Consider the following 26,833-nt stretch of genomic DNA (forward strand, 5'->3'; position numbering starts at 1 on the left):
AGCGGAGGGAAGAAAAAAAAAAAGCGGAAAAAAAAAACCCCAAAAAACCCAACCCCAACCAAAAACCCCAAGAAAGGAGGAGGAGGAGGAGGAGGAGGAGGAGGAGGAGGAGGAGGAGGGGAAGGAAGGCAGGAAGGAGGAGAGAGGAGGGGGAAAAAAAAAAAAAACCTCAAAACCCCACCGAGCCAGACGCGCCGGCAGCACGGAGAGGGTCGCCGGCGGGCTGCCCCCGCACCCATGTAAGCACCGCCGGGGAGCTGCGGCGGGAGAGGCGGCGGCTGACAGCGGCCCCGGCGCGGAGGGGCGCGGAGCGGGGGGCGGGCAGCCCGGCTCTTCCCCCGCCGGCAGCACGCTCCTGGGGAAGGAGGGGACACGGCCCCACTTTCTTCTTTTTTTTTTTTTTCTTTCTTTCTTTTCGTAGCAGCCGGATCAAGACTCCGTGTGTGTGTGTGTGTGGATTAAAACCTTTGGGAAGAAGGAGGAAAAAAAAAAACAAACCCAAACCCCGCATCAGGACGACCTGGGCTTTAAAAAGGGATACAACACTCTGGATGCGCTTGTTCTTCTCTTTCGTGACAGATGCTTAAACCGATTCCGACGTCCAAATCTTAGGGTTGGTGTTTTGTTTTTTTAAAATTTTTAATTTTTTTTTTTTTAATAGACATCGTTTTGGCTTGCTTTTTTCTTTTTCTCTTTCGATTCTGCCCTGCGTCGCATCAATCCCGTCTCTCCCCCCCTCCGCTCCCCCCCCCCACCCCCCCCCAGCCCCCACACCCCCCCTCCCCAGCGCTGGCGGGTTGATGGGAGCTGCGGCCCCCGGGAGGCCGAGGATCCCCCGCGGCTCCAGCCGCGCTCCGCAGCCGCGCAGGGCGGCGCGGCGCCGGCAGGCTCAGCCCGCCTCCCCCAGCGCGATGCGCCGCAGACTGTAGACGGGCTTTTTATTTTTCTTTTCTTTTTTGGGCAAAGCCAGAGCGAGCAGCGGCTCCCCCCTTCCCTCCCCCCCCCCCTTTTTTTTTCCCTCCCCCTTTAATTTTTTTATTTTTATTTATTTTTTTGTTTTTCGCAGCGGGCAGAGGCGCGGGCCGGCGCAGCCCCCCGCGGGAGGCGGCGGGACCCGCGGCCCCAGCGCGGAGACTGGCGCATGCCACAGCCCGCCTCGGCCCCGCCGCCGCCGCCGCCGCCGCCGCCTTCCCCCCGCCGCCCGCCGCCTGCCGCTGCCCGCCGCCGCCGCCGCCGCGTCTCGGCTCCCGGCCCCTTCATGCGCGGCGGACGACATGCCCGTTTTGTAGCCGGGGGCCCCTCCTCTCGTCCCGCATGTTCAGGACCAAACGCTCGGTGCTCGTTCGGCGGCTTTGGCGGAGCCGTGCGCCCGGCGGCGAGGAGGAGGAGGAGGCGGCGGCGGGCGAACCCGGCGCGGCGGCGGCGGCCGAGGCCCGGGCGCATGTCTGCGGCGGGGGGCGCGGGTGCTGCCCGGGCAAGGCGGGCCGCGGCGGCCGGGCGTCCGCGGGCGCGGAGGCGGAACTGAAGGCGCTGACCCACGCCGTGCTGAAGCGGTTGAAGGAGCGGCAGCTGGAGGGGTTGCTGCACGCCGTGGAGTCCCGCGGCGGGGCGCGGACCCCCTGCCTGCTGCTGCCCGCCAAGGCCGACTCACGGTTGGGCCAGCACTGGTACCCGCTGCCGGTGCTGCTCTGCAAGGTGTTCCGCTGGCCCGACCTCCGCCACTGTTCCGAAGTGAAGCGGTTATGTTGCTGTGAATCCTACGGCAAGGCTCACCCCGAGCTCGTCTGCTGCAACCCGCACCACCTCAGCCGGCTCTGCGAGCTAGGTAGGCGGCGGGGGGGGGGGGGGGGGCGACGGGGATGGGGACAGGGGTGGAGGGGATGCAGCCCCGCTCGGCTCCCTGCCCACCGAACTTTTTTTTCGGGGGGGGGGGGGGAAACCCAAAACCCCGCAACAACAAAAACTTTGCAGTGCCGTGTTTCTTTTATATGTATGTATTTTTTTTTTTATTTTTTATTTTTTTATTTGGGGGAGGGGGTGAGACACCCCCCCACCGCCACCACCACCCCCACCCCCCCACCCCCCCCCCCGGGGGGCCCCGGCGCGGCGGGCGGCGCTGCCTCCCCGCCGTCCCCGCGCGGTGCCGGGGGATTAGGGGCCGCCTGGCGCGGCCGGCCGGCCCCGGCGCTGCCGCGGCTCCGCCGAGCCAAGGAGGCCCCGATCAGACAGCCCGAGCGGCAGATAGCAGGGAGACTGGCGCCAGACGGCCCCTTTTGTTTATCTGACAGCTAAATATCAAGGCAATCACCGCCTCGCTGCCCTGCCTCCAACCCCCAGAGCTAAGACAAACAGTTTTGCTAAAAGAATGCCACTGTTATCATAAGTTCCTATCTTTTTTCTTTCTCTTTTTTTTTTTTTTTTCCTTTCTCATGGCTCTGCCTTTATTTTCTCTGTACTTTTCTAATTCCAGAGTCTCCCCCTCCACCCTACTCCAGATATCCAATGGATTTTCTCAAACCAACTGGTAAGTGGACTTTTTCAATGCAGACTGCAGATAAAAAAGGGAAAACAGCCCCTTTCTCAGGGGAAATGTCTCCTGCCTTTGTCGCGCCGCGATGCATTTTGCTTTTGGGCTGCTTGCGTGCTTCTGTACCTTCTGATACCCCTGGAAGAATTAACATATAGAATTTAATCTAAGACACCCTCTGCACAAAATAGGATTTTAAAACTCTGGCAGGAAACTTTAGGAGGGATTGCAATGCAGCACAGGCCTTTGCCGCTCAGGTCACTTGGGAAGCCAGGAGAACCGTGGGCTCCAGTTGTAAACGGCAGCGGTGCTGCCTGCTCCTGCGCCCCTGGGTGAATTTGTAGGGATTTAGGTTGGGATCCAGCACAGCTCGGGCTGGCATCTCCGCCATGGCTGGGAATCCCAATGAGACTCGACAAACGGGGTTGCTAGGAATCTTTCCGTGTTTTAAGGGAGCCTAATCCCACCTTGTCAGGTTGGAAAAATTAGGAAAGGGGGTGGAAAAGTTACTTGTTTTCCATTTTTATTTTGTTTTTTTAGCACCGCTCTGCATGCCTGTTGCTTGTAATTGAATGTCAGGGTGCCAGGGGAGAAGCCCATTTGAGGCTGGCACCAGCTCTTTTGCGGTTGTCTGCATAAACTCTTGGTTGGCAGCGCGCTCGCCGGGTGTGAGATAAATCGGGCTGGAAGAAGGAGGAGAGGTGGGGAGAATCGGAAACGGAGGGGGGAGCTCGGGGAGGGGCAGCTCCTGGCTCCCCAAGGATTAGTGGATCTGGAGTGTTGGCTGGAGCACGGTGGTCTCTGTGGTCGTGCCCCTCGGTCACAGCAGGCAGGAGGGGCACGGCGGTGCAGGGAGGCAAAGATAGATATATTTCTGAAGACCAATACCAGGTCATTTCAGGGGGGTTTTTTGCCACAAGAGCAGTTCCTATAAAATCGCTGCTCTTCAGATTCTCAGGACTAGAAGAAACCCCAAACTTGAGGTTGCTTTGGACACAGGGTACCGTTGTGGGGTCCCATCCTGCCCACTGCTCCCTCGCAGGCTGGACTGTTGTTTTTCCCCTCTAAGAAACACTAATAACTCTTTTTATGCCTTGTGGAAATAAGCAAAGCTGTTTAACAAACAATCGGGTTGCAAAGCATGAAATATTTTGCCTCCGCGTGAAAAAACAGGAGATAAAGGCTTATGAATGAAAGAGGGATATCGGGAGTAGGCTCAACATCCCGAGCACGTGCTGGGATGCGGAAGGGTGGTTCCATAATAGACTCTGAGGGTCTGCTGGGTCGCAAAGTTTTGCGGGTTTGGGTGAGATTGGCATCGTTTCGACTGCGTCCCTGCGGGGCAATGCTCCCCCAAAAGCTTGTATTTCTGCCTTTATTGCCTTTGTTTCTACCCAACGATGATCCTGGCGTGGGATGCAAAGGGGTTCGGAGCTGCAGGAGAGAAGGGTTAAAGCTTGCCTTCAGTTTCCTGTAAAGATGTTGGGATAAATCTATTAGCAGGGTTTAAACATCCAATCTGCCTCTGCCAGGACCTCATTTTCAGTTAGCCGAGTGATATATTTATTCATTAGCAAGTGTTGACATAAGGTAGCAAAATGTGTGTAAACAGAAAAGCCGCAGAACATGAATGTGCCATTTCGAAAGGAAAAGTTATTCCTATCGGCCAATAGGAAGTGATTAACGCTGCCCATCGGAAACGCAGAAACAACTGGGTTACTCACCAAAAAGTCCTCCTTTTTTTTCCTTTTTAAAAGAAAAATCCATTTGGCAGCTGAACTCTGACTAACGGGGCCGTGACAGGCACAAGCGGAGCCTGGAAGTCTGTTGTTGCAGGTGGGTTTTGCAAGCTCAGGGTTTCTCGGCGTTTCCTCTGCGGAGGGACCGAGGGTTTCCCGTCCCAGCATCGGTGCCATCTCCTGCGGCATTTTCCCAGCCGTATGTCGAGGATTGCTGGCCATGGGCTGGCTAGATGGAAGAGGGACAGTAGATGACGATGGGAGGGTGTGAAGCCTTTTACCTGGCTGATGCACATGAGCCATCTTCTCCCCTGGGACCTTGGGTGGGAACGGTCCCTCCAGTTTAGACTTGGGCAACTGGATGGCAACTGCATCTGCCAGTGGAGCTGGGAACGTGCATCCAGCCGAAACTTCTGCTTTTCCATCAAGCGTGATAGTGGTAATAAAAATACTTAAGTATTTAGGGCTGCGTCTTGTAAGTGCTTCATATGGACAGACAGACAGTGCCCGTGATCATAGAATCACAGAATGGTTTGGGTCGGAAGGGACCTCTAAAGGCCATCTAGTCCCACCCCCCTGCCGTGGGCAGGGACATCTTCAACTAGATCAGGTCGCTCAGAGCCCCGTCCAGCCTGACCTGGAATGTTTCCAGGGATGGGGCATCCACCCCCTCTCTGGGCAACCTGGGCCAGTGTTTCACCACCCTCAGCGTAAAACATTTCTTCCTTCTGTCTAGTCTGAATCTCCCCTCTTTTTGTTTAAAACCATTATGATGGGGATTGCATTTTTTTTTTTGGAGGTGATGGAGGCTGAGACAGGCTGTGTTGCTGGCTGGGGGAAAGCAGGGATGGACGGGGAGCTGGGGGTCTGCTGCAGCCAGGGAAATGCCACATCAGACACTGTGTTGATAGAATAGATCTGGTATTTGTGCACTCGCCGTAGAGCGGAAAGATCTGCCCTTGACAGCCGGGTTACCTGCAGGAAGGCTGTAAGTCCAGGCTGGCTTGCTCGTTCATCCAGGAGAGGACTTTCCCTCTTCCTTACATGGGATGGTTGCAGGGATGGGTGACGGTGGCTAGCGCGGGGCCGGACTCACCCTGCAGTCCTGGAGGCATGTGGGAGCTCAGCATCCCCGATATCCCTGCAGGAGCTGCCACTTGCGGCTGTGTTGGAAGCAAGATGGATAGTGGTGCCCCCAAATCATTCAGGCAGATGTTTTGACCCATCATTAAGTGGGACAAGGGACTGCAAGTGGCTGTGTCCATCGTGCTACTGGGTGGCTGCTCGTGGTGGGGCTGGAGTATGAGAGTGCAGGAAACCCACTGAGATATCGCTGCAGAGCCAAATGCCCTCCTGTGGCATCGACTTGCAGGGGAGCGGGAGGTTTGGCAGCTTCCAGGAACTATTCAGCGCCTTGCAAGGCTGGGCTGGTGGCCACCAGGAATAATTGTATGTCTCCACGATGGTTTTATATTGTGGGAAGGCAGTTTTGGGAGGAGGTTCACCTTCAGTTGGCTTGATCGCACCTCTGATCCTACGACCCCTCTGATGCTGAAAATAAAACAAGCCTGAGTACCCCCTACTAGCGAGAGCCCTAGGCAGATCTGTGGGAGATGGGAAGAGTGCAAGGATGAAAACAGCCACGTGTAGAGCAGAGAGCCCAGGAGGGTCCCGCTTTTGGGCTTATCCCACACCTGACCATCATGCTTGGTCTTGAGTCAAGGTGCATCAGCTCTGAGTCCTCTAAAGAGACTTCAGAAGGTAATTAATGGATGAAGGGAACTGGCTGTTGGATGATGGGACATGGGAAGAGAGCTGACAGCTGTAAAGAGGTCTTGAAAGCCCACTTGGGCTTTCCTTTGATGGATAGTGTGGATCAGGGAGTGGTCCAGCTGTTGAGGGAGGCTCTGAATCTGTCCTTGTTTTCAGCCTCAGTGCAGAAATGCCAAATGGCACGTAGATTCGGAGTCAAACCAGAGCAGCGCTGCCGTAACGCCAGCATCACCCCATTGCTAGGGTTATGCATTTTAGGTTGGGATAGGATTCTCTCCTGCCATCCTGTCCAGTGTGCTAACGGAGGACCTTGTCACATACGATACCTAGAGTAAGACAACATGGAAAGGGCAAATTATGTCCTTTATCCCATCAGGGAGCTGTAACTGGGGGCAGATGGAGCCCAGCGTGGGGGAGGGTGGTCCAGCCTGCGTTCAGAAAACATCTGTAGCCCAAGGAGTTGAAGCCGTCTCAGGGAAAAGGGCATGGGGAATCTTCTATCTGGATTAGAAAGGGTTAAAAAAAGAAAAAGCGTGTTTCTTTAAAGCATAGAAAGCAGGACAAGGCATTTAGAGAGTGTATCGTATACAGTATTTCACAAGTAAGTCCATTTCCTGTCTCCCCTATTGTTTTTGGTTTGATTAAGTATATCCTGTTAAACTGTATATTCCTGTTAGGGCTTCTACTTTACTCTGATAAAATGAGGTTATGCAGACAGGAATTTCTTTTTCACTGGGATTTCAGGGATGAAATCTGGAAAAACTACTTTTAGCAGTAGGGAGAAAGTTATCTCGGCTCTCCTGGTGGTGGGCCTTGCTTGGAGATACAGCCGTGAGCAAAACGATGTCATTAGGGAGCCCAAATTTGATGAAACCCAAAGTCCCCGAGAACCTGCTGAGGGCCAGAAGGTTGCGTGAACTTCATGGATCTTCTCGGGCGTGGAGCGTCCTTGAGCTTGTCTCCCCCGTGGTAGTGACCGAAAACCTGGAGTTTGCCTGTAGGACCAGGGCGTCGGTGTTGGCTCCCGGCTGTTGTCACCTGGAGGAGCAGGCATGGGATGGAACGGTCCAAACCCTGAGCTCGAATGCCTCCATGCATCAGGAGAAACCTCTAACGGGGCGACCGATCTTACCCTGCCCTTGCCCTTCGGTGGTGCATGGAGGGGTATGCCCGTCTGTCCCAGGAGGTGACAGCGGGGTGTAAGATCCACCAGCAGCTGGCGGTGACAAAAATCGAGCGGGGGAACACAAAGATAGACCGTTTGCCGCAAAAGGGTGGCGATGAGACATTTCCCTTTCGGTTCCCATTTCGGTGAGTTACAGGCGTTGACTAAATTGGGTGCATAAAGCCACGATTTAAGCATTTTTGGGAGCTCGCTTACATCAGAACGACGACAACCTTGATCTCATTATCCGGTGACTTGGCCAGAGAGGTGGCAGCCAGTCTGTAATTTTTGCCGGTCTATAATCAGCGTTGGCTGGTGATGAAGCGCAGCGCGCAGCCTTGATTGAGGCGACGAGTTAGGGTGGATGCTTCTTGATGAACTACCGTCTCTGCGCGGACAATTAGTAATCGCTTCCTGCTAAACCCTTTGGAATGTGTGTTCTGCTCGCGGCGATGCTGGGAGCCTGCGAAAAACCGCCTATATGCTGATTTTTTTTTTTTTTTTTTTCTTTTCCTCCGCTCCAGCAGATTGTCCAGACTCTGTGCCTTCCTCCACTGAAACAGGGGGAACTAATTGTCTAGCCCCTGGGGGGCTTTCAGGTAAGACATCTCTTGTTGCCCTTGATTTTGACCGTGGGTTGCGTTGACCGAGGGTCCTGACGGAAGGCGAAGTGATGCTGGGGAGTTTTGGGGCTGCGAGTCATTAAGAAAGGCGTGCTCGAAGGGGGAATTAGGTTTCGTTTCAGTAGCCGCCGCGTACCTCTCATGCAGAGAATGTGTTGAAATCCCAGGCGAGGTTCTCCATTCCCGAAAGCCCGTATTTCCTTTGAATTCCAGCCTTACGCTCCATTAATTTTTGGAGCGAGGCAGGAAGAGGCGTGTTGGGGAAGGTGAAGTGATGTTGGCCACCCGTTCGTTCGGATGCATGGATTATCGGAGCTGGTGCGGTTGTGCCTTGCAGAAGGATTTGGCGTCAAGCTCTCCTTGACTTGGTGGTGGCACCTCTTGTCTCTGGGACGAGAGCTGTGCTTGAGCTTTGCTCCTGGTAGGGAAACCAGCATGCCACATCTCAGGCGTGAGGCTCGTGGTGCCCAGGGAGGAAAGGTGACCCCGTTTTTTGCAGAAGACGTTGCAGAAGGAGTTGGACTCAATGATCCTTACGAGTCCCTTCCAACCTGAGATATTCTACGATTTCCCCTCGTTTTCCCATTTGCCATCTCCTTCAGCCTCCAGGTGCCGTTATGGGATGGGGGTTCAGAAGGTGTTTTCCCCACCCCTCCTGGGCTTTTCATAGAATCCTAGAATGGTTTGGGTTGGAAGGGACCTTTAAAGGTCATCTAGTCCAACTCCCAACACCTTCTCCAAGGTGTGACGTCTCCAGCACCTCATCTCCCACCCCGGACCAGCCAACTCTGTGGCTGGGCTCTGTCTCTACCAGGATTCGAGTGTCTGAAACCATGTACCTGCATGTACTCGCTGATGTTTGAAGGTGCTTTCCTTTGTGGGGATGTCTCCGTGATTTATGATTTATTCATCGCCCTGGAACTGGAATTTCAGAAATAGGTCGGCGGTGGCCGCACGCGCGCATGCATCTGCCCCTGCCTCTCTCCAGGAATTGCGTTCGGTGTGGATGTCTTTAAGTGAGCCTTGTTTGTTTTTCTTTGGGTGTAATATATACCCTGTCTGTTATTTGAGAGGGGAGCATATTGTTTGTTCAAAGGCCCTAATGAGAATTAATCAAACGGAGGGGGAGAGGGAACAGAGAAACTTGTCGCTGCCTTTTTTTTTTTTTTTAAATGCAGAAGACTGTTGGGTTTGTCTTTATTTTTTTGCTATTGGAGCCTATAGCTTTAGGGAAGGAAAAAAAGAGACTGTTAAAAGAAAAAAGACAAGAAGCAAAACAACACAATAAGGATGTTGTTAGATCTTTTTTTTTTTTTCCTTTTTCCTCCTGAAATACACCCGTTGCGGAGGGGAGGAGAGAGTTCAGTTCCACAGGATACCACATGAAATAAGCAGAGGAAGTACTCGCTTTTAAAAGGGGGCTTTCTGTAAGGTTCAGCCTATTGATAACATCTCGTCTGGCTGCTCTGCTCCCGAAGGGAAGGCGGGAGGTGGGGGCTTGGGCTGCAGGAAATAACACGGCTCGTTCCCGGTGCCTCCCGAAGGGCCGCTGGAAGGGGAGCCCCAGCTCCTTAATAGAGCCTCCTCCCCAAAAGAAAGCACGTTTCCTCCTGAAAATGCATTTTTTTTAACTTATTTTATTATATTTTTATTATTTCATTGGATTGGATTTTTTTTTTTTTGTCTTCCTTATCAAAGGTTTCCCCCCTCCAAAGCCTGGAAACAGAACCTTTTACGATCATTAACCGCTCTTTTTTCCTCCCCAAATGTAATTGTAGCCATTTAGTTTAATGAGGAGCTGATAGGAGAGTTGACTCATGAAGGGATACGGTTAGCTACCCAAGCCCTGAAACAAAGCCGAATGCCTCCACATGAAAGAGCATTTGTTTTGAATTTGCTCTGATTTACTGGCATCTCCCTTCCGCGTGCAGAAGTGCAGCGCTGAAAATTCCCAACTGGAGAGACCCAGTCGAGAAAGGAAAATAAACGCACTTTGCAGCAATCCTCCAAAGCTCACTTTCTCCTTTTTTCTACCCCCCCTGCATATTTTAGTTAGCAGAAGGGTGTATTTGAAGAGGACTTTAATGAGTTATTGGCAGGGCGCACGGGGAGCGCTTCGGCTTGGTCTTACCTAAGTTTGGGCAGGCGGGGATCGGTGATGCTGGGTGGAGAACCCAGCATCCCTCATCCCCTCCAGACCAGGGCTGTTAGACGCTGGATTTGTGGTTCCTTGATGAAAGGACAGCCTTAGGAAAAGCAAAAAACCCCTAATTTTGGTAGACTTGGAAGCTGGAGCAGGAGGCTGAGGAAGAAGACATCACGGGTGGATGGTGGTGGTGGGTTCCTATAGGCTTTGGCCGCCAGTGATGGGCAGTGGATGCTGGTGTAGTAGCGGTGTTCAAAGTCAGTAGACCTGCCCTGACGTCCGAAAGCTGGAAGGGCAGGATTTAGTGAGGCAGATCGCTCTCGGCGCTGAGAATTTGGGAATGGGGCCAACCTGGGGTTCACAGCTGCTCTGACAGGGAAACCGCATGGGGGGGGGGTTGAGAGGATGGTGGCAAGAGGAGCATTAAAAAGGGCATGGAAGTGAGCGCCCTTGCAGCTCTCCATGAGGATCCTTTGATGATGAGGAGTCTCAGGTCTGGCCACCGCTGGGGTCGCAGTCTCCTTCTGGAGGCTGAAGGCAGTTTCATTGATGGATACCAGAGGCGCTGGAGGATGTGGGAGGGGGAGCGGCGCGGCCGGGGGGATGTATGGGGAGTGTTTCCCCCTTGCGATAACCGATCTGAGCCGCTCTTTCCCTCCCTCTGCTTTCTGTTCTCCTTCCTGGCCCAGGAATGCAATATTGGGTAGTCCTTCACGCCGTGCTGGTGTCCTCTTCTCATCCCACCTCTGCTGTCTCTTCCCCAGCCATCCCCTTCTCCAGCTGATGCACCCCTCGCTCCCCCGAGGTGCTGGCTCCCGCTTCCATATTCTTGCCTTTATTTATTTTCTTACATCTTTATTTTTTAGTGGTCACTCTGTGGGTAGGTCAGGAGTCCTCGCTCATGGTGTCTCCCACTGAGATAGTTGTGCTCAGGTATTACCAGTCCAGATCCTTCGTATCCTCGATATGGTTAAAGAAGAAAGCAAAAATATCCCATTGGAGATAAAAAAAATTCCGTAAACAGGAGGCAGAGGGTGTTTTTCCTATCTTTTGAGCTGAATCGTTCCCAGCAGATGTGTTTGGTGATGACTCTTCTTTCAAACAAGCAAAGCCATGCTTGGAGAGCCTGGAGGTGGCCGGCCCGTGGTCCGGTGGCATCTGATCGGTGGGAGCTGAATTCCCGTATGACCCATGGAGGGGCTCTGCTCCGAGGGTAGAAGTGAGCTGATGGTGCTTGATGGTGTTGGTGCTGGGTCTCCATGGGATGCTCTCCACCCAGCCCTGGACATCTCCCTCTTCGCCCATGTGTGGCATGGGGCTTGTGGCTCTTGGCTGATGGAAGGTTGTGGTGCCCATGGTGGGCGAGAAGGTGGCTCTCTTGCAGGACAGATGAATGGTGCTGGATCTGCTGGCAAAGCGAAGCTCTCCAAGAAACCCATCATGGAAGGAAAGCGAGATGAGCTGGCCTGTGTCCTCGACACCTCCACTGTTTTTTTATTTATAGAGGTTATTCATAAAACACCGAACCCGAGAGTTTACCCAGATTTCAGCCCAATCCTGTTGACTTGCCCTGACTCTGGAACCACCCCAGCGTCTCCTGGAGCCAGTGGATGTTGAGTGATGGTGCTTGGTGGGTGCTGGACCAAGGCTCTGCAAGGCTTGAGGCTGGGAGACCCGTAAGGCTCTTCTGGAGCAAACGCAGCCTCAGTTTCTCCCTCCTGCCTCCTCTGCACCGAAAAGATGCAAAAAGACCTCCGGAGGCTGCAGAAGCATCAGCGTCGCTCCCTGCCCTGGCTCTCCCAGCGGTGGGACCTCGTCTGGTTTAAGGGACCGCTTGGCTGAGTGACATTTCATTCCGAAATCGCGGGCAGGCCGGGAATGTTTCACTATGCCTCTGATCCCCGCTGGTATCTGCTTGCCAGGGAAGAAGCACCTTGTTCAAATCCGGAGCTATTCGCCCCTCGAAGCGGCTCCCCATCGCTCTCCCCCCCCCAATGTAAACAGGATCCCGCGCGGTTTCTCCGGCAGAGTCCTGCCTGTGTTTTCCCATTCCCCCCTCCTTCCACCTCCCTCTCGTACAGAGTTTATAACCTCCTGTGAAATGCCTTTATTTACAAATTGGCATCCTATTATAATCTGAAATTGAGACATCTTCCTGTGGAACTAGGATTGTATATTTGTCCCAGGGATAAACAATTGCTTGGGAATTTCTTTTTTTAAGTCACTTATTCTTGGTTTATTTTTGAGCATACGTCCTTTTAATATTTTTTTTTATTTGCTTTGAGCACCGCAGGGCATTGCACCCTTTCCTTCCCAGCGTCGTTGGAGACACGACTGCCCCCCCCCGCCCCGCTTACCTTAAAAACACCGTCCTGTCCTGGAAGGGACAAGGTTATCAGGGGTTAACGCCAAGATGACAGCACTGGAGCCTCTGGAGCAAAACAGGCTGCCTGCCAGACTAGGAGCCTCCCGGCTCGCCTCGCACATCATCTGACCGTGGCCGGCGGGGAGGAGGGAGCCGGCGCTTGGCACCGACCCCGGGGCTCTTGGCTTGGCCGCCCGCTCCGGCTCCTTCGGCCCCGTGGGGGTATTTTTTAAGGGGGATCTCGCCAAGCGGGGACCCCCCCTGGGGACACGGCCGGGATAGCCCCCGTGCTGCTGCGGGGATGCTGGAGGCATCCTCCTCCCGGCTCCTGGCTCTTGGCTAATTAAAATCCCCCCAAAGCAAATAGGACCCATTTAATAATTACTTTCAAGTGCTCTAGAGCCTTTTGATCCTTTCCTAGATACCCTTCTAGGATGGGTTTTAAAAAAAAAAATGATGGCAGAGGTGTTCCCACCATTAAATGCCGGGTGTTTCAATCCATCCCTCTACAGCTCCATTAAATTCATTTTTCCACGTGCCGCTGGATTTTCCCAACCAAACGGTGCCTTGAGAGCAGTCGACAATAAAATGGAGAAGAAGATCCCACCACCAGCGAGTTCTTTGTGGTGGGGACCACGATGGGGACCACTCGAGTTTTATTCCACCACCTGGTGTTTTTCAGGGAGGAGCAAGGACAAAAAGGTGAATTTTGGAAGTTAGGGTGCCGGGGAGGGATTCAAATGGTGCTCTGCTCCCAAAAGATGTCCCGATGAGCGCCGGCAACTTGATCGTTGGGGACATTTAAAACTCGACGGGACGAAAACACTCGTAGAGGAGCAGCCCCGGGCTGGCAGGGATGCGGGCTGCATCGTTTCCATCCCCGCTGTCTGCCAGCGGGTATCACTTACACTAGAGGAACCAGTAACATTAACCACATGCGTTTCCCCGCCGCCGGCATGGGGGGGATGCCTATTTCTAACTGCGGCGGCCAAGACCGTAAACCTCGATGCTGGGTTAAAACGGGGTACGCCCCACTTTGGGGTGAACGGGGGAAAATGGGGTGTATGGAGCCCCCCCCCCCCCCCCAGCCCTAACCAGGTGCTTTAGGAGGGTGATGGGCTGGGCGGCGGGTGCTGGCCGGGGCCAGGCGCGGGTGGGTGCCAGCCCCACCGCTGTCCCCAGCCGGCTTGAATGACCCACGCCGCAGCCTGGCCGCCTGCCTACTGTCACAAAGGAGCTTCCTTTCCAGTTTATTTTCAGCACCGAGATATTATTAACCGCTGAGGCATGGTCTCTGTTCTAACCACCCTCGCTTTTTGCCTAAATCGCTTTGTTTTCACCCCCCGTCGGCGTGCCGAGGCCGCCAGCTTGGCTCTGGTGCCGCCGGGGTACCGGCTGCGTCACGGCTTGGCTCCGGTGCCGCCGGGGTACCGGCTGCGTCACGGCTGCTGTTGAGGAACGGGAGGGCATGGAAAAGCGAGCGGCCTGATCCTGCGTGGGGCTGAGGTTGGGGAAGGGAAGGAGCTCGACGTCTTGCAGGATTTCCACCCGCTGGCTTTGGATTAGCCCCTTGGTTTGGGTTTTTTTTGTAATTCTTTAACTTCTTTTGATAAAAGCAGCATCTCGGGTGTTGCAGGCTGCCTCTTTCTCTGCATTTTTTTTTTTTATTTATTTTATTTTATTTTATTTTACTCCTTTCCTCTTCTCTTTCCTTTTTCCTTTCCCCTCTTCTCTTTCCCCTCTTCTTTATTTTATTTTACTTTTTAATGCAAGAAGAGAGCTTTTCTGGGCAAGCATTGCAGGGATTTTCCATCCCCATCCAGGGAAGGGTGGGGGCTCGCATCCCCTGTGCACGGACCTGCCGCAGGAGCCACCCTTGGGGGGGTGTCTTTACTGATGGGTTCAAGCCATCGGGTCCAAAAAGCTTTTTCCAGGGGGTTTTGTGCTACTGGGGATGTGACGTGGTGTTTGCTAACAGACAGCCCTTCTCTCCCCTTTCTTTTTTATTTTCTTTTTTCTTTTTCCCTTGTTTTTTTCCCCTCCCCTCTTCTGGGTAGCCATTTAAATACGTGATGATAACTTTCACCCTGTTAATTAACAGGAAACATTGGGACAAGACAGGAAATTACATCAGTCTTTTATGAGGAAAGAGCCAAGAGAAAAAAAAATACAAGAAAACATAGTTATTAGTGAAAGGAAAGAAAGTGCCGGGGGAGGAGGAGAAAGAAAAGGAGAGAAAAGGAGAAAAAAAAACCATTCCATGGGCCCCGCTTTTCCGAGGGAGGCTGCTCCAGTACTTTTATTTTATTTTTATTACGTCGAAAAATATTTGACTAGCAGGGTCACCTTTGCTTGAGCGCGACGCTCGAGCTTCCCGAGGAATCTTTTTTTTTTTTTTTTTTTTTTAATGCCTTTTCTCGGCTTCCTTCCCCAAACTGTGAGGCCTAGGAAGCTCTTGGCCGGGAGACTAATTTTGGTTTGGCTGCTCAGCCCTTCAAATTGGTCCCCACCCAGTGTCATTATCTTGGTTTTAACTTGCAAGGGGAAAAAAAAAAAAGAAAAAAAAAAAAAACCACCACCCTGTAAGAGCTGGCTCAGCCCTTCTCTACCCTTTTAACCTCACTGCATAAAAAACCTCCCGGCTTCAGCTCCCCGGTTGGGTTGTGCCGGCAACGCTGAAGCACCACGGGGTGGTTGCAGGAGGTCCCGGTGATGCTCTCGGTGATGCTCCTCCACGCGCGATGGCAGGTACCCGGCTCTGTGGTCCTTCCTCATCCTCCCTCGGGGGTGAAGTGAGATGCCCGGTGGGGTGGTTGCAGGAGGTCCCAGTGATGCTCCTCCATGTGCGATGGCGGATACCCGGCTCTGCGGTCCTTCCTCATCCTCCCTCGGGGATGAAGTAAGGTACCCGGTGGGGTGCTGGGTTTTGGCGAGCCATCTTTGGGGTGAAGTCCTGGCTCCCGTGGGCTTTCCCGGCTTTTCCCTGAATACCTGGGCAGGTGGAAAAGCAGATTTCTCCTTTAAATGAGTAACTCGGAACCGCTCAGGCTGTTAAGCCTTCAGAGTATTGTTGCAAATACGTACCCATATGTGTACGTAATAAGTGAGGCTATGGAAATATGTTGAATATATTATATATATATTTTATATATATGTTTTATATATATATGTAGGTTGAATATATGCAATACAACCACTGCAGTTGGCTCCGGATCTGTCAATTTTCGGTGATGGAAACCGATGGGTTGAATTTATAGATGCTAAAAATTGCCGGGCATCGCCGCTGAGGGGGAGCTCCCTCCGCGGCAGGTGATGCAAAAGAATTACTAGAGGGGTTGTGTGTCTGTTTGCACGTTGGTGTGCAAGGTGAGGTTTTTGAGTGGAAGAGCTTGGAAAATAGCAAAATAGTCGAGAAATTAAACAGTGAGACGGGGTGCCGCTCGCCCACACGGGACGGCTGCCGGTGACCCCGCGGCTGGGCTCCAGTGGCACCTTCCTGGGCAGAGCGGACAGAGTAAATAACTCCATAAAATCATCCTTCGAGCAGGAATCAAATAACAGGAGTTTTATTTGGAAAAGGAGTTAGGAGCCTGAAGTTACATCACCACGTTTGAACTGATGAATTCATTTTCTTTGGAAGCCGGGCTGAGACTTTTTAGCTCATTATAAGGAACAAACCCATAAATCTTCATACGCGGAGGCCCGTAGTTTTCCTGTTCTTTGTCACAAGCGAGCATGGAAAATGTATCCCGGGTGTCAAGAGCACGAAGCCTTGACACACCTGAGATGTTGCACCGAGGTTATTTTCTGGAGCGGCTGGTATGGTATTGGGTTTGCCGAGCGGCGGTGCCAAGCCCCAGATCCCCTGGGCTTTGCCCCCGCGGGAGGATGCTGCCGGGTGTCGGTGATGCCCCAAATCCCCTGGGCTTTGCCCCCCGTGGGAGGATGCTGCCGGGTGTCAGTGATGCCCCAAATCCCCTGGGCTTTGCCCCCCGTGGGAGGATGCTGCCGGGTGTTGGTGATGCTACCCCGGCTGTGGCGTGGTCCCCGCCTGGGACATGGCTCTGCCGCTGGCACCGAAAGCGGGGTGGGATGAGCACAGGGAGCTTTTTTTGTTGGTTTTTCTTTTTTTAATCCGGGTGCTGCCGACCTGCCCTGTTTTATAGCCCCGGGGCAAACCTCTGCCGGCCTCCGTCTGCGAAAGGGGGGTGCCAACTCCGCCGGAGCGCCGGGAGGGTTAATTACTTAATGAATGTAATATTCTCTATAATTGCTAAGCGTTATTAATCCAGAGTAAAGCGAGAGGCGAGGGGAGGGGTGTGTGCGTGGCCAGACTTGTGAACTCCATCCAAACGCCCTCCGTCCGTCCGTCCATCCCTTGCTTGCCCCCTGCCCGGGTAGGGGCTGATGCTCTCTCCGTCCATCGGTCCGTCCGTCCCTGGGCGGCGACCCTGCCTGTACGCGAGCGTGCTTCGCCGCCTGCTCTTAGGAATAGGCGTGATTAGATTATGAAGGCAGACAGAAGTAATGATTAACTTTTTCAGTCTGCATGCTGTCTCCAGTCTGGCGCTGGGTGTTTTTTTTTCCCCCTAAGTAGGCCCTGGCCCCGCGTCGACAGGGTATTAGGTTGTAAAGAAAGCCAGGAGGAATGAAGGCAAGGGAAGGAGGGGAAAGGGGGGGGGGGAGCCTTTTCCATCGGATCCGGGACTGGAATTTATTGGCAGGAATGCAGTAAATGCTCCAAATGCCAGCCCAGCTAAACAGTTTTCATAATTGTTACGGAGCGGGGCACGACGAGCGTGAAAAGGACTTTTGTTCCAACCCTGCTTTTTCCATGGGTTTACATCCCTGCGAGGGATGCTGCTCCGGGAAAGGGAGCTGGGGGGGTGGTCTTTTTTTTGGGGGGGGAGGGGGGGGGGAGTTTAACACATATTTACGTCTGTTTTCAGTCTTCGGGGAGAATTCTAGGTCGGTGTGCTGCGGGGAGAGGCTTTTTTTTTTCGGTGTTGAAATGAGAGCGGCAGCGATGCCGTGTGTGCGCGTGGAATGCAGTTAGGGGGAAAAAAAAAAACCCTAACACACATCTGGGTATTAGGTATCCGTTTGGAAATCCTAGACTGCTCTGCTTCAGTTTTTATTAAGGTCTTTACAAGGTTTTTAATGTGTAACCCATATAGCTACATGTTGTCAGTGGAGAGCTGTGGCTTTCCTGGGGGCTGTATCCCTTGGCCCCCCCCCCCGCCCCGGGGCATCGCCGGGTACCGGGCAACCTCCCCACCTTGCAACAGCGGAGCTTTATTTTTAATTGCAAAAGCGTTTTAAGGTCTTCATCCTGTAGAAGCGAGCTCGATGGCTGCGTTGAGGGGGGCTGTGACCCCGGGGCTGGTGTGGCCCGGTGGCCTCTGGTGGCTTCGGCATCCGTGTCGGTGATTTATCCCTGGGCTGGGGAGGTGGTGGGCAGGTTGCTGTCACGGGAGCCTCCAGCACAACCCAAGCCGGGAGAGAGATTTCGGCAAGCTCGTCCTCGGGTCTGATTTGCGTCGTCGTAAGTCAGGAGCCCTTTGTGTGCTGGTTTCTCCTTCTCAGAAGGTTTCTGGTTGAGATCTGGGTTGGGTATGGGTGGAGAAGAGGTGTGTCTTGGTTGCTGCTTGAGGACGAAGCACGGAGGTGTTTGCTCATCTCTGGGAGCTGGGGCTGGTACCAACCCCGAGTCGCTTGGTGGTCGCATGGCAGCATCTCATGAACGCCGGCTTGGGCTTCCTCTGTTTTCCAGAGGACCCCCTTGGCTGATTGTCATTAAAATGCGATTATTCCGGGTTGCTATCAAGGCAGGGGAGGAGGTCGGAGGGTGCACGGGGCTGCGGAGCATCCTGCAACACCTCCCGAGCCAGCAAGTCCTCCCAGGACGTCCCCACCAGCACAGGAGAACAGCAACGGAGACCATGCAGCAAAAATAGGATTTCTGGGGGTTTTCCACGTGGACCCTGCATGCCTTTGTGCCTATCTGGCTGGCCCGGGGGTCTTAAAAACCCCATGGATGTTGGCAGCACCCCTCTGGAAGGGTCCCCTTTCTTGAAGCATCCCTTCGTCCCACCCGACCGGCGGGTTGGAGCTTGGGGAAGGGATTCCCGTCCTACCGCTTTTTTGAAACAAGGGAAAAGTTTTCCCACACCTTTGAGGGGTGCAGAAGGAGAGGCAGATAAAGAAGGTTCTTTAAATTAAAACTTCAAAAATAATTAGACTGACTGTATACTAAACAACAGCAAAGAGGCCCATTTACTGTAAATATTATGAATGGATTTGGCTGGCTTCTTCATCCCCACCCTTCCTCTAAGGCTTTTCTCTGAGCTGAGTCGAAATTCGGCCTTCAGACAGCACGGTACTCTATAATTTGCATGGCTGATGAGGCCTGAAGCCTGGTACAGAGGAAACTGGAGTCAGCTGGCTCCTCTCTAACCGCTGGAGACAGGCAGACAGGCATTTTTGGTGTGTGCCTGCGTATTTCCCGCCCCCCCCCCCCCGCCTTGTAGCTGCAGCCTTGTTTGGCTTTTAAAGAAAATGGGCACAAAAAAAGGTTCTTCTCTTCTCGAGTCGTTTTTAGCTGTGGTAATTGATTAATCACTGTCATTAGACAGTAGCGGTGACTAATAGGATGTTTATGAATCAAATTTCTGGTTTGGTGGACTCCATGAACTCAGCAGTTTCACTTTGGTTCTTTCTTTGCCGTCCTTTGATGCAGGGGACGTCGGGGAGCTGGGCTTCCTTCACACATGTATATTGATCACCCTATATTTTTCAAGCTTGGACATCCCTCCTGGGCCAGCCTTGGCATTTGCCATGCTGGTGCCCGCTCTTGAGGCTTTGTAGGTCTGCAACAACATGCTTGCAGGGACCCTTTCTCGGTTTGTTTTCTTGCTTTTGTGTCCCATCCCTGAATTAACCCTCAAAAGGTCAGGGCTGGGTTCCAGCTTGGGAGAAGGTTGACTCAAGGCACCACCAAGTTGGGGTGGGAACCTTAGGGGATGTCCTCAGGGACCAGTCATCTCTACCCACTGTCTGACCCGACCTCGTTTTTGTCCTGATTTCACAAGAGGGTTTCCCAGCCGTGGTGAAGGTGATGGAAGTTCTTGGTTGGGTCAGCAGGGGACCGAGCAGAGCACTCCCAAGCTCGTAGGTCACCGCTAATGTGAGTCTGAACCAAAGCCCTAGTTACAAATACCGGGAAATCCCAGACTCCTTCCCCTGATGGCTTCTGCCAAATTTTATCCTCTGTGTCCCCATCAGACTCGCAAGGTTTCAAATCTGTTGGCAACATCTCGGCTTCTGGATACCAGCCCTTAGAAAACTTGGGCAAACTGAAGTCTTGGGGGGAAACTCAGGTGGACATTTATTTTCACGCAAGGTTGACTTAGTTTGCTAGGAGCAAGGAGCCATTTAAGTGATTGGGTGGGCAACTTGTTAATAAATTAAAGAAATAATCTCAAGGCTCTTTAGCCCGCATGACTGCTGTATATGTTGAGTAATAAGAGCTGCCTAATTAGACATAGACACAAATTTATGGTCTAGCCTGTCAATCCGCGGATTAAGGACTCCATAAGTACCTACTGACACGATGGGCTGTAATGGCTCCTAAAGAGATGTTGTGGTCTATCGTGTCAATAATCCACAGATTAAGGGCTCCTTAAGTATGTCTTGATGTGACCGACTGTCCCAGCTCTTCGGGGGCTCTTGTGTTGGCGTGGTGGAGGGACCCCACGGGCCACCTCGGATGGTGGCATCCCTGCAGTAGGTAAGGGTTTATTTTCTCTGCAAACAACAGGAGCTTAACACATGACCGTCCTCTAAATTAGCCTTTCAGAAATCATCCCAGCCATCAAAAGCGGGGGGGCGGGGGGTGAGGAAGCTGAAGCTGTCTAGCCCTTGTGTGCAGGGAGATATAAAAGGGTTGGGGCAAACATTGCCATGGGTGGTGTCTCCAGGCTGCCCACAAACTCCGTTAAAGGCACAAAGACCCTTTTCTGCAGCAGGATATATCCTTTAATTTGGAATTTTTTTTTTTTTTTCTTTGCTTTTGCAAAGCATACCTGGAAATCTGGCTTTGAAGGATTTTTCTTGGGGTTTTTTTTTGTTTGTTTGTTCCCCTGCCCAAGTAGCCTGTAAATTACCCGAGAGACTAGAAAGGAAGTAAAATTTCCCTTTTTGGTGCCCGTTTTTCTTCGCTTTGATGAGCTGTGCGGTTGTATGTCATGCTCGGTGTTGTCCTCACCTTGATGTAATGCCTGTTCGCTTCTCGAGTAAGAGTTCAGGGGTGTTTTTTCCCTGAGATCCTGCAAAAACAGCACTTGCCAGTAACACGAGGGGCAAAACTGCAACTGGAGCGCCCCGAGCTGCCCCGAGGACCGTCAAGTAGAGCATGCAAAAACTGATAAAAACCTCCGGGATTTGCGTCTCCATCTCTTCCATCTCGACGAGCAGGAGGAGATGGGGGGCACGGCTCTGCCCTGGGCTCGCAAATGCCGCTTAAGGTCAGCCAAGAGAGATTACCGGGCGTGAGACGGACTGAGCTTGGTCTCAGCCTTGGCCCCGGCCAGACGACGCGTTGCGCTGACACCAGTCCAGCCAATTTTTTTTAAGCCCTCCGCCTGTGCTGACGGATAAAGGAGGAAGGACCATAGGTTCATCTGCTCATCGGCGATGCCCACATCGCTCGTTTTCCGGCAGAAAGCTGCCTCCTGGGAAGCCAGGCAGGGATCTCGCCACCCCTCCAGGTCTCCTTGCTGCCCCAGGAGCTCACGTCTCAGTCCTGGTCCTTCTAGGAAAGGTCCGTAAGACCAATCTCCTTTTGGTGCTATGATTTCTTGGTGGACGTCTACATTAATTTATCTGTTGGCTTTACGCATTTGTGTTGGTTATCGGTCGTGCGTGCAGTGTCACTTCTGCAAGTGGCGCAGGTGAAGGTACCACAAAACCTGAGCAACCTGATGTAGTTGAAGATGTCCCTGCCCGCGGCGGGGGGGCTTGGACTAGATGGCCTTTAAAGGTCCCTTCCAACCCAAACCATCCTGTGATTCTATGAAAATTTGGAGACTTTTGTTAGCGGTTCAGGGTAGATGATGCCACGGTGAGTATTGCGTCAGGGTTGATGTTCGGTGGGAAATCCAGCCCCAGGGATCACAGAGGAATGAGGGAGAGGAGGGGGTGTGACGATGAGAAGTTTAGGAAGAGCATGAGAAGATGCTTTGCATCAAAGCTGTTCCTTAAAAAAGAAAAAAAATTAAAAAAAAAAAAAAACGTAGTTTGAAACACTTCCACAGTTGGATAATTTAATTTGCATCTAATCCTAATATCGTCGAGGAAAGATCCAATTACAGGCATTTAAAAACCTAATCAGGAACGCAGTTGTATTCCCATTTTCAGCGACGAGTTATCATTGCAGATATCGGTGACAACTTAGATAGCTCTTGACTTGATCAGATGGGAGTAGTCCCGGCGGGTGAGATAGCTCAGTGTGTGCTAAACTTGCTGTTTTCTTTAGCGGTCGGTTGATTACAGGAAAACCTTTAGCTATGTCAAAACAAAACAAAGCAAAACAAAAGATCCCCAGCCCACCTCCCCTCGACGTTCACAAACTTGGCACCGGGACGAGGCTGAGATCCGAAAGCCGGCCAGGAGCTGCGATGGGGTTTGGGGTTTTGGGTTTTTTTTTTTTAATTCAGTTTTGCTGAAATGTTTCGGTTCTTCCTGAATGAAAAAAGAACTTTTTCTTCCCAAACTCCTAATAAAACTGCCAGAGCGCGGAAAGAAAAAGTACAGATGACATGGTTTCATCATCTTAAAAGTGTTCGTGTGTCGAGGAGAAAAGCCGCACCAGAAATTTTCTGCCACTTCCAAGCGATGCGAGATGCGAGTCCTCCTGCCACAGCGTGGGAGAACCAAGCGTGGGGCCTTTACTGATAAATTCGGGTGTTTCCATGGTGTGAATCTCCCATACCCGCCTTCATCTGGACCTCCTTGGTTTCAGCAGCTTTTAAATTTTTGGGGTTATTGCTCCGGTGTCCCATCCTCCAGGATTTCTGTATGGATGTGGCATTTTCTGCAGCATCCCTCCCCGGAGCAGGATGATGCCCCGAGCCCACAGGCAGCGCGTGCACACCCGAAGCTAGAGAAATTCTGGCTGTGGCCTTTTATTGAGCAATTTTGGGCAGGACTTGATGTTCGCGAGGGTCAAGGCAAGTGGTGGGAAACCTCGCAGCCTCTCAGGCTGGTTGGTGTGTTGGGAAGTAGCTGGGATGATGCTTTTGTGGAGGACACTCCTTCCTCTCGAAGGGATGCGCCGGTAAAAGGGCAGCCCCTCAGGAGGGTGTAAAAAAACGTGGGAAAAAATCATTTTTTCGATGGGAATGTGATGTTGAATAATGTGGTTGTGCTGGGGCACCGCCGTCTTCGTCACCATCCACACCAAACTTCGTTACCCCAAAGACTTGGGGTATCAAACTATTGCCTTAATGTCTCCCCTTCATGCAGAAATGTGCTCTGCTTCGGATGGCCGTTCTCCGTAGACCCAACTCTAAGCGATCAATACGACTAATTCTCTAAATTCCTGAGGGCAGACTCGCTTTATTATTTATATATATTTTTTTTCCACAATAAGCTTGCATAATGCGCTGGGGGGAGCCTGACGGAGCCCCTAGGCAGGCTGTAATGCAAACCATGGAAAATAATAATAAACCACTGATAGCAGCAAATGGAGGGATGCTTAATAACGAAATAATAGCGCGGATGTTTATAGCATTAAACATTATCATTGTTTGCTGGAATATGGGAACGCTCCCAGTTTGCTGGGAGTTTTCCAGGCATTTAGAAAGGGTTGTGTTTGCTCCGAGGAGCTCGTAAAAACGTTGCTTTTAACTCAAAACAAGAACCCCAATGCGTTTCTCAGCTGTTCCTGGGCTGTCGCACACGAGGACACGCTGAGGGTGATGTGGCTGCGAATTTCCGGGGATCTGGGTTTTTGTGTGGGTTTGCGGCAGGCGGAGACGGGAGTTGGATGGTGGGTCCAGGTGAACCCGGCGGGGCGTTTTGGGGCAAAATCCACCTATGTGCTTCATTTGCCCAGACCCATGGTCTTTGCCACCAAAAAAGCCTTTCGGGGAAAAAATCTCCGTCCCCGTAGGAAGTATCTCTGCGTCATTTTTTCCTCCTCTCCTGCAACCTCCTCTCCTGCCTCTGCCGCCCGAGTGACTGCACCGGCTTTTCCCACCCCTTTTCCCGGCGGATGCCAGAATCAGGGAGGCGGGTGGGAGCGGGGCGGCTCCGCCGGGGTCCCAACAACCGTGAAAAGCCGCTTTGGTGGCGGCTGGCAGGGAGGCCTGGTCCTGTTTATCCGAGCTCAACCCTTATATTCTCATGGCTTTTTGACTAGACATCCAGTCAACAGCCGAATCCCGCAAACGGAAGAGGCTCTGGCATATTTATACTGTGTGCTGGCATTGGCTCCTTAAAAAAAAAAAATATCCCGGATTACCTAAGACTTGTCCTTGAGGTCTGGTCACCCCATGTCATTGAAAAACCTAGTGGGATTCATTCATGAACTTCCAGCCCTCCATAAAGGTCTGTTCATTCATAGCCAAGGCAGTTTTCTTTTTTTTTTTTTTTTTAAGGTTTTTTTTTTTTTTTTAATGCGCTGGCAATTAAATAACTCTTTGTAAGCGGCAATGAGCTACTTGTTAAGTGGTCTTCACTAATGCAAGCACAAATATCAGGTGAAAAAGTCTTTTTTTTCCCTCCGCCTCCTCCTGAAAGGGATGCTTTTATGGTCAAGTAAATAAAAACCTATAGGAATTTCAGCGGGGTTCAATGACTGGTGCTCCAAAATTCCCTCAACTGCTGTAAAACAAAACCCAAGAAGCTCTGAGCATCGCTGGCAGGCAGTTGGCAGGGAGGGTGCAGCAGAGGGGGGGCGATGGGTGGTCGAGGTGGGGATGGATCCAGGAGCATCATCCCCCTGGATCCAGGAGCATCTCCCCCCTCCCCCCCCCCCCCCCCAGATTCCTCTATCTCCCGGGCGGGTGGGGGAAACACCATCCTGGGGGTGTTTCTTGCCCCTCTGGGTGCACCCTTGGGTGGGGGGCACCCCGTTTGGGTTAGGGGGGAGGTAACCCAAACCGCCCACCCCGCCTCGGTCCCTCACCCGGTGCCAGGTTTCAGCAGGATATAAAGTTATCCGCAACAAAGCCTTGGGGGGCACCGAAAAGGGGAGGTGGAAGGACAAACTGGGGCACACCTCGGCGGATGCTTTCCCAGGGACCACCCCCCCCCCGCCGCCAGAACCCTCATCCCCGGTTTCACCCGGCAGCGAGGGTCCCTATTTCGGGGTGTATGCAGTCAGGCCCATTTTTAGTAGCTGCCTCCAGCGACTGGAGAAATATTTTCCTCGCTGGCATAGAAATGAGGAAATTAAAAGTGTGTGGCTGGGCTTTCCCCCCCCCCCCCCCTTTTTTTTTTTAAAAGCGCAGCGCAGGCACAACTCGGAGACGGGAGAAGAACGCCTGCGCCGGGGAAGCGGGCTTATTAATAGCAAAAAATACAGAAAACAGGGCAGCCAGCGTGCCGCTGCCGTTGCTCATGCTGGGGGGGGGGGGGACGGGACTTGGGGGGCTGCTAAGGTGATGCAGGGAGAGCTTTGGGGTGCTGGGTCACCCAGCATCCCCGGTCCCATAGCTGCTCCCGTGGTGCGGGGGATTATTTCGGTAGCGCTCACTAACTCGCATTCCCAGCTTGATTCCTTTTTTTTTTTTTTTTAATTTTTTTTTTTTTTTTTTTGGAAATACAATTACGGAGATGAATAGTTCCCAGGTCTTAACATGCCTACCGAGGCTGGAAGGAATTACCCACTGAGCAGCGCCAGGCTGCTAGGGATCCTCCGTCAGGAAAAGGGGCTTTTTCACATTTCTCGGCCCCCCCCCCCCCCCCCCCCCCCCCGCTTTTTCCTCTTACGTCGTATCCTCGCTGCTCGCACAGAGTAGCTACGGGCAAGGGAGTCGAAAGAAGGGCTACGGGAACGACTTTCTGGGTTTTGTGGAGTATTTTTAGGCCATTTTTGTTAACAAGCGTGAGATTTCTGGTCCGCACCCTGCCGCCGTCTGACGGCACTTCCTGCGGGTCAGGCCTTCATCCGACGTCTCCATCCTCTCCATCACCCAGGCTCTGCCTGCGGGCAGGGAAAAGCCCCATGACCTAGAGCAGGCGCGAGTCCTTGTCCCCTCCGGTCCTATGGGGTGACCTTCAATGTGCTTTTCTTAGCAGCACCTCATTTTTTTTCAGCGTCTGTGCATAGCAGATAGTTATGGAAATGGATCCATCGTCTGGTGGGTGCAAATAAGGGGTTTTAGGGTGCTTGGTGTTGCTGGATGCAGCTGGCTGGAGCATCTCGTCTCTCCTGTTGGCACTGAAGGTGGTCCTCGTGATGGTTTGGGTGAGGGTTGGCTGTGCCGTAGGTGCTGCTGGTGGGTCTCAAGCCACTTCTGAAGGTGGACCTGGTGATTTAGGGCCCATCGCTCCAACCAGAGCTAGGCACTGAAGCAGCACAGGAATCCCCAAACCTGGGTCAACTTAAATGGTCTTAATAGTGGCCTTAACACGTGGCTTTTGGAAACGGTGGATGTGCTATGGGCGTTGATGTGTGCATGGGGAGCATCATGAAGACATAGGCAGGCAAGGACCTGCCAGCATTGCGTCGCTTTTGGGTCGTATTACCCCCCCGGTGCTCAACTTCTCCTTTTCTTCCTTTTTTTTTTCTCTTGTTCTGTAGATTCCCAAGTTCTTCAGGAGCCGGGGGATCGGTCACACTGGTGCGTGGTGGCATACTGGGAAGAGAAGACGCGTGTGGGTCGGCTGTACTCTGTCCAAGAGCCCTCCCTGGATATCTTCTATGATCTACCTCAGGGGAATGGTTTCTGCCTCGGACAGCTCAACTCGGACAACAAAAGCCAACTGGTGCAGAAGGTCCGCAGCAAGATCGGCTATGGCATCCAGCTCACCAAGGAAGTGGACGGCGTGTGGGTGTACAACCGCAGCAGTTACCCCATCTTCATCAAGTCGGCCACACTGGACAACCCCGACTCCAGGACGTTGCTGGTTCACAAAGTGTTCCCAGGTTTTTCCATCAAGGCTTTTGACTACGAGAAGGCGTACAGCTTGCAGAGACCCAACGACCATGAGTTCATGCAGCAACCATGGACCGGATTTACTGTTCAGATCAGCTTTGTGAAAGGCTGGGGCCAGTGCTACACGAGACAGTTTATCAGCAGTTGCCCGTGCTGGTTGGAGGTTATTTTTAATAACCGATGACTCGAGACAGAGTGGACTCATGACATTTATACTACTTTGCTGCTATTATTTCCTTCTGAGTGCTTGCTTTTCATGCAAACTTTTTGTTTTTGTTTTGTTTTGTTTGTTCCCCCTCCCTCCCTCCCCCCCCCGTTTTGAGAAATAGC

General features: G+C 52.6%; 1 protein-coding gene across 2 annotated transcripts; it reads left to right on the plus strand.

Moving 5' to 3' along the window:
* The first annotated feature begins 1,252 nt into the window (after positions 1–1,252).
* On the plus strand, positions 1,253–26,833 carry LOC143172472 (mothers against decapentaplegic homolog 7-like). 2 transcript variants are annotated; one of them, XM_076361970.1, is made up of 4 exons: positions 1,253–1,825; positions 2,471–2,524; positions 7,729–7,803; positions 26,149–26,833. In XM_076361970.1, the coding sequence occupies exons 1-4, from the start codon at positions 1,315–1,317 to the stop codon at positions 26,685–26,687; spliced, it is 1,179 nt and encodes a 392-aa protein (XP_076218085.1). In that variant the 5' UTR covers positions 1,253–1,314; the 3' UTR covers positions 26,688–26,833. The 2 variants fall into 2 exon arrangements, with proteins under 2 accessions (XP_076218085.1, XP_076218086.1); XM_076361971.1 differs by having other exon boundaries at positions 7,732–7,803.

The sequence above is a fragment of the Aptenodytes patagonicus genome, chromosome Z (assembly GCF_965638725.1).
Source record: "Aptenodytes patagonicus chromosome Z, bAptPat1.pri.cur, whole genome shotgun sequence".
Taxonomy (NCBI): Eukaryota; Metazoa; Chordata; class Aves; order Sphenisciformes; family Spheniscidae; genus Aptenodytes; species Aptenodytes patagonicus.

Bases quoted from the DNA above. Each gene is read 5' to 3' on its own strand.
- LOC143172472 (XM_076361970.1), top strand. From the start codon at position 1,315: ATGTTCAGGACCAAACGCTCGGTGCTCGTTCGGCGGCTTTGGCGGAGC. The intron at 1,826-2,470 runs GTAGGCGGCGGG...TTCTAATTCCAG, and splicing joins CAGCCGGCTCTGCGAGCTAG to AGTCTCCCCCTCCACCCTAC. The intron at 7,804-26,148 runs GTAAGACATCTC...CTTGTTCTGTAG, and splicing joins AGCCCCTGGGGGGCTTTCAG to ATTCCCAAGTTCTTCAGGAG.